A 6,886-nucleotide genomic window follows, 5' to 3' on the forward strand; every position below is an offset into this window, starting at 1 on the left:
TAGGGTCAGACCGTTTAACATATAGAAATCGAAATAAACCAAACCGAATAGTTCGATTTCGGTTCCGCTTAAACCGAATTGAGCCATCAAAATGAGTACAAGACAAAACGATATGATAGCCTATAGTAAACTAATAATATAATATTACTAGATTAGTACACCTGTAGTCTACAACACTCGCTAGCCTATAGTAAACTAATATTATGATATTGCTATATTAGTACAACTGTAGTCTACAACACCTAAGTCACTGACAGATATATACTACTATATATATAAGCAATAAAATAATACATGTAATAATTATGGGATTACGGTTTGGTTTGGTTTAGTTTTTACAACCCTATCATAGTCGAGCCCATATAGGCCCACAGCTTCGGCTATCTCCTCAGCAAAGGCCCACGTGAGCCTCACAATCGACTTATGGCCCATGACCTAGGTCATAGTCAACTCAACAGAGGCCCATGACCTCTATTACCCAATCAAGGGCCCACGGCCTAAGAAGCTCTCTCATCAACTCACATACGTCAAGCCTAGTGTTTTCCATGGACTCATTGCTCACGTATCCATTACATGCATTCAATGAGCCTATAAATACTCGGGGTCCCTACCACACGAAATATCCAACTTTGGAGGTATTATGCTCCCTCTCACTCTATTAAATTCTTGATCTCAACACAGGTAAAGAACAAGAACAGATTGAGATGATCTCAGAGTTTTTTTTATTAGTAATATGATAACCTTCTAGACTTGATATGCTGACTTATATAGTCATTACCATAGTCACCGAAATCAACTAGAAATAGAAATACTTAAGCTATTGCAAAACTAATTTGACTCCTAACAACTCGCGAATATAACGGAATCTAATTACGTAAAACAAGTAAGGTAATAAACTAACAAGCTCCTAATCATAGGCAACTCCTTCACTAATTGTTTCATGTTGACCAAACTCGGCCTGGTCCTCTGCTGACGTGGCATCGACGTTGATGACTCCAGTCTTTTGCATGCCAGGCTGCACAGTCCCCGAATTGAATCACCTTCATCATGAATATTTTGCCCACGTTTCTCTTTCATCTTCAACCTACGAGCTCGATTATAAACATTCTTTAGCAATCTCCCTTGGTTCTCGTCACTCTCTAAACTCTCTTCTTTTATCTCTCACTGCAAATCCCTCCACCGTCAACTAACTTGACCGTAGGAGCTTCAAGGTTGACTTTTGATGTGATTTTTACAGGGTTGACTCCAGCCTTTTGCATAGTCTTTTGCATGCCAGGCTGCATAGTCCCCGAATTGAACCACCTTCATCACGAATATTTTGCCCATGCTTCTCTTTCATCTTCAACCTACGAGTTCGATTATAAGCATTCTTTAACAATCTCCCTTGGTTCTCATCACTCTCCAAACTCTCTTATTTCTCTCATTGCAAATCCCGCCACCATCAACTAATTTGACCGTCTGAGCTTCCCAAACCAACATCACACGGTGTAGCTTTGAAGTTTACTTCCAATGTGATTTTTACAAGATTGTCGAAGGTCTTATCCGACATTACTTAATTTGGATTATTGGCTCAGCACATCCCAAAATATATTGGTTTCCAACACTTTTTTTTTTCTGTCTTAATAAGATAAATTTAAGACTACCAATCCCATTAGTTTCCTTCCTAAATAACACATGACTACATGAGTGAGCATAGCAGCCAAATCAATTACAAATGACAATATGAGATGCATGAGATTTAATCCTTTTACGAGAACCGAAAAAGCATTCTAAAATAAAAATCTTCGAAAACGTGTTTATAGACTGTAGTCCTTTGACTTTGATTATTATTTTCAGATTTACAGTGTACATTTGACTTATTACTGATTCTAATAGTTTGACTAAATAAAAATAGGACTTCAACTTTGACTATTACAGTGTACATTTGACTTGAGATTATTGCAGCTGTTTCTAATGCTTGATCCATATTCTGATACTTTTTGGAAGCGTCTGGGCTTTCACCCATAATAGGGTTTATGAAGAAAAAAAATAAAATCTTCGAGGAGAGAGAAGTGGAAATTTTATTAATTTTTTTAAAATTTTATAATTTATGTGGCATGTTTAGTTGGTTTGTCACATCGATTATGTAAGGTTATAAACAACAAAATTATAAACATTTAGCATTTCTCAAAAAAAACAATCACTAGTTTTATGTTAGAATAATTATATTAACCCACTAAGATTATATAACATAAAAGATTCACCCCTTCCACAAGTTCGAGCTTTAAAAGAATTGGCATTTCACACCCTAGTAAACTTTAGCCTAGCAACAAGATTCTACGTACAAAACCTATCTCCACTCGATTTAAAAAAAAAAAAGTAAATAATATAGCACTCATTGGGCCTCCCAAAAGAGGCAAAGTTCAGCCAACAAGTGAGAAAGAGTATTAGAATAATACATGTTGGCTCACTAAGAATACAAAATATAAATATTTACTCCTCCCAGCAATTGTGCATGAGGGTTAATCTTAGTTATTTAAAGTTTAGTTATGATAGCGATCTCAGCAACTGATATCTTAGTTATCTTGGTTGATGAGTTGTACACATAGAATTTTATATAACACATGTGAAACCCATGAATTCACTTGGATCTTATGCGTCCAACTCAATAACTGGGTAACTCGAATAAAAAAAAGGGTTATCAACTGAAAATGACATGTTTTTCCTATTTTTTAGACACAAAATATATTACATTGTATGTTACCACTTTTACAAACCAATCCAATAAACTCAAAACCAAATGGCCCAAGAACCCGAAGGCCCAAGCCCAAACCCAACAAAAGAGAAAAGGGTTACCGGCTATACTGGTGATTGTGAGCGACTACAAATGTGATCGTAGCCCAGCCCAGCCCCCATCAAGCTTTTGATTCGAATAGTCACCGACCGATTCACCCGTGCAGCATCTTCCGCAATGGCCGACGAAGCTACCAGATCCGTGAGTAGCAACTATATATTTCTATGCTCTCCCAAAATCCGGCACGAATCTTCCGCAGTATTTTGGATTCTGGTCTGACGGTTTTTTTTGGGTTATTGACAGGCATTTTTGGAGATCCAAGGTCGCATGATCGAAGCCACTGGCAAGCTGAAACAGGTTTTGTTGATTATAATAATTTTCTTTCATCAATATTTATTTTTGTCTGCTGTTTGAGTTATAATTTCTGATTGTTCTTGCTTTTGTCGTTGTTGTTCTCCCTGTTCTTGTCTGTGGAGGTTAATTTTGTATTTGTTATTTTGTGTAATATGCAGATTCATATAGAATACGTTTCTTTTGTTATAGAGACTTACTTATTTCTTAATTTGTAGTAGTTACAGTTCTTGCTATGATTCTCTGGGAGATGGAAATTCATTTATATGATAATGCGGCTGAATTTTTTTTTATTTTAAACTATTAACTTGACTTCTCTTAGGAAAAATATCTTATGTTTACAGTTTGGAGTAGCCTTTTATGAAGAGTATAACTATTTGCTTCCGGAGTTCATGATCTATGCTACACTTTGTTATACTTAACAGTGTCTGTTTAGACCGGCTTAGTAACCATGTGACCCCTTGTTACAGAATTCATATGGGGCCAATCTTTGTTCCATTTACATGATATTTGCAGAGGGTGCTTACTCTTATGCTTTTAGTTATAAACAGCAAGAGGTAGACTTGTAGTTTCCTTGTTCTTTCATTCATAGGATCATGTCCAAGACAAGCAACAAAAGTTTCAAAATTATCTAAAATTTCTTAGGTGAATGAGAAACTATCACGTAGAAGAGAAATTACGTATGTTAATGATAGAATTAGTGCAGATGTTGCAATAAATTGAATTGCTTTACTTAAGGACTAATACAACAAAATTATCACTGAATTGCTTCCAACCTTACATAAATATAAATATACAATTATCTTCAAAACCTTTGAGAACAAGTTTTTTTGGGTTGGCAACCTTAATTGAATGCATACTCTAAGACGTTTTTATTGCCAGACCTTCCTCTGGGCTATGGACCTTTTACAGTTTACCAGCATAATCACCAATAGAGTTTTAGAATGATTGATTGAATATAGATATGCGTAGCTACCATGCTGTAAGGAACTCGTGGGATTTGATTCACGGTGATTCAAAAGTTGAATTTAAATCCCTTTTGTCAAGCTAAAACTGAAGCAGGTTGTGCACCTTGAGTGCCGAGTTTGTTGAAAGCCAATAAAGATTAAGAAGGGGAAATTAAGTAGTACTCTTGGTCTATTCATGTTTTTAAGAGCTCCTGCCTCCTGTAAATAGTTGTCATTAGAGATGTGGCAATCACCAGTTGTTGCCAACTCTCTAATTCTCATGTCCACTAGTCTTAGATGAGATGGATCTGATACTTTATTCACATATGCTACCAAAATGCAAACAGGACTTTTTACGGGGTCCTATAATCTAGTGCTTACCTTCTCTGGTCATGTTAGATCAGTTGCATAATTTTTTTTTTCCATAATAATTAACTCTTGACTAATGCTCTCTTGTTTTTGGTAGGCAATGCTTATATAGTTATATCAGCAATGTATATACTGTATAAACTGAAAGCATGTGTATAGATATTTGTCGGACAATATGAACTGACATCAGCAATGCTGTCGCTTTCAGGTGGTGAATCAGATAAGGATCAAAGAGGGAGAAAAGAAGCGTGCTTTCTTAACATTGGAGGAATTACGCCAAGTACCTGAAGACACAAATACATACAAAGCTATTGGTATGTATGGCTAAAATTTAGCAGTCAATAGAGAATGCAGCTCTGATCTTTAAGAAAATAAATCTCTCAGCTCTGTTATTTAGCAATGTTTTTTCTAGTACTCTGTTAATTCCAAACAACATATGCACCGGCACTTTTGCTTCTTAACGTTTGCGGCTAAATTGGGGAAATAAGTCCCTGATCTGACATTCATCTCTGTCATTTTTCAGGGAGAACGTAAGTATTGCAAGACTTTTGTGAATTTTGGTGGACTAGATTGGATCAAAGAACTACCTGGGATGCAGATGGCAAAACCTAATGAATTTCTCTCTCTCTCTCTCTCTCTTTGTTGGTCAGGTTTGTTTTGGAGCCCAAGTCAGTTTTAATTGGTGAACAAGAGCAGAAGCTCAATGATAGTGAAAGTGCATTGGCGTCATTGCAGGTATATCTCTTGTCCACTTTATTGTTGGACAAATTATGTTAGTTGATTCATTTATATGTTTTTAGTGTACTGTATGTTTTTATTGTTGGTCAGGTTTGTTTTTATTGTTGGACTTTTGTGTACTGTATGTTTTGATTCAGTACTTTACACTTTTACAGTCATGGCTGTTTTCATAATTTTGTGAAAAATGATGATATATATATATATAAGAAGATCTTTACTGATTTTTTTTAAGGATTATTGGTGTACATTTTATTAATATTAACAGGTTGGCTAACTGTAACAGTTTCAATTGTTAATGCATGTTGGCATGGCTGACGTACACCACAAGCCATGGTTTGCTGACTCCTGAGGTCACTAGTTATGTGAAGTAAAAGTATGAAATTGTGCTAAATATGCCCAGATTGCTCGTCTTTGTTGTGCCTCTCGTTTGCTTCTTTTGCTTGTTAAGTTTTTACTTGCAGTCCTAGGTCTCATTAACTATATTTCCAAGGTTGTTCTTGCGATAGTTGAGTGAAAACAGACTGACAATGTATGCCCTGGACAGACCTCAAAGGAATACGTGGAAAAGCAGAAAGCAGAGGTCGAAAACAACTTGAGGGAGCTTTTGCAGCAAGATCCAACTCTCGCCCGTCAGATCATGTCCATGACTGTAGCGTAAAAATCTTAATATTTCTAGCAAAGTTCTATCTGCATGAACTGTTCTAATATTCTGTTTAGGACTAGTATTGTAACTTTCATGTTATGTATTGAATCATGCTTTCAATTACATGATGACATGTTTTTGTTATGTATTGAATCATGTTTCATGTTATGTATTGAATCCCGCTTCTGCTGTGGATGGCCTTACTCACGGGTTAATGTAGAAACTCAGTCTAAACTAAAATTGAAAGAAGAAAAAAAAATATCATTCATGGAAATTTTGATACATGTATATGATATGAGTCTTCTAACATTTGTGAATTAATAAAATACTTTGATGATTTTTAAGAAAAATATAAAAATTGGGGTTGGATGATCAATGCATATGGAACAATGCAAAGTGTGTGTAATTTTAAAGCTTAATTACACGCAACAAACAAGAAGAAGAAGTTAATGTTTTGTGTTACTAATGTGTGAGGCAAAATTAAGGTAGAATATCACAGCAGAAGCCAATGCTGTTTATGCAAGGTCGTAATGTATTAATTTTATGAATAAGAGCATTGAATTGATATATATCTTAATTTCTCACGCAAATGCATTCATGTGGCGCTCTCTGTCTGTCTGTTTGTCTGTCATTCTCCTATGACATATAGTATAAGCATGCAATATCCATTGATGGAGAAACCTACAAGCCATAGCAAGTGTCAAGTTTTTTCAATTGTTTGTATGGCGACCAATGCTGACTTGTCATGGAATCAATTATCAATACTTGCTTCTTCTGTCATTCATGAACAATTGTGAGGCTCACCCATGCAGTGGCGGAGTTGGGATGCATTGTCATTGGGGTCACACTTTCTATAATGATAAACAATTACATACCAAAATAACCTACTAAGCGAACAAAATGATATTAGTTAAAATAACCCAAATAATCATAGTCATAAAAACAAACATATTACAATTTGACAAATAATAAATAAACTATTACATATATTAATTTTTTTTTTAAAAAAATTGAGTGCCTATCTCCGCCACTGCACCCATGCACTTAAGACATGGATCCATCCAC

At 35.4% G+C, this 6,886-nt stretch overlaps 1 protein-coding gene across 1 annotated transcript; it reads left to right on the top strand.

Moving 5' to 3' along the window:
* Window positions 1–2,857: 2,857 nt before the first annotated feature.
* On the top strand, window positions 2,858–5,989 carry LOC120005295 (probable prefoldin subunit 1). Its single transcript, XM_038854855.1, has 6 exons — window positions 2,858–2,974; window positions 3,077–3,130; window positions 4,649–4,754; window positions 4,964–4,970; window positions 5,091–5,175; window positions 5,723–5,989. Exons 1-6 carry the CDS (start codon window positions 2,951–2,953, stop codon window positions 5,834–5,836), a joined length of 390 nt encoding a protein of 129 aa, XP_038710783.1. The 5' UTR covers window positions 2,858–2,950; the 3' UTR covers window positions 5,837–5,989.
* The last annotated feature ends 897 nt before the right edge of the window (window positions 5,990–6,886 follow it).

This window comes from Tripterygium wilfordii, chromosome 9, assembly GCF_013401445.1.
Source record: "Tripterygium wilfordii isolate XIE 37 chromosome 9, ASM1340144v1, whole genome shotgun sequence".
In the NCBI taxonomy this organism is placed as follows: Eukaryota; Viridiplantae; Streptophyta; class Magnoliopsida; order Celastrales; family Celastraceae; genus Tripterygium; species Tripterygium wilfordii.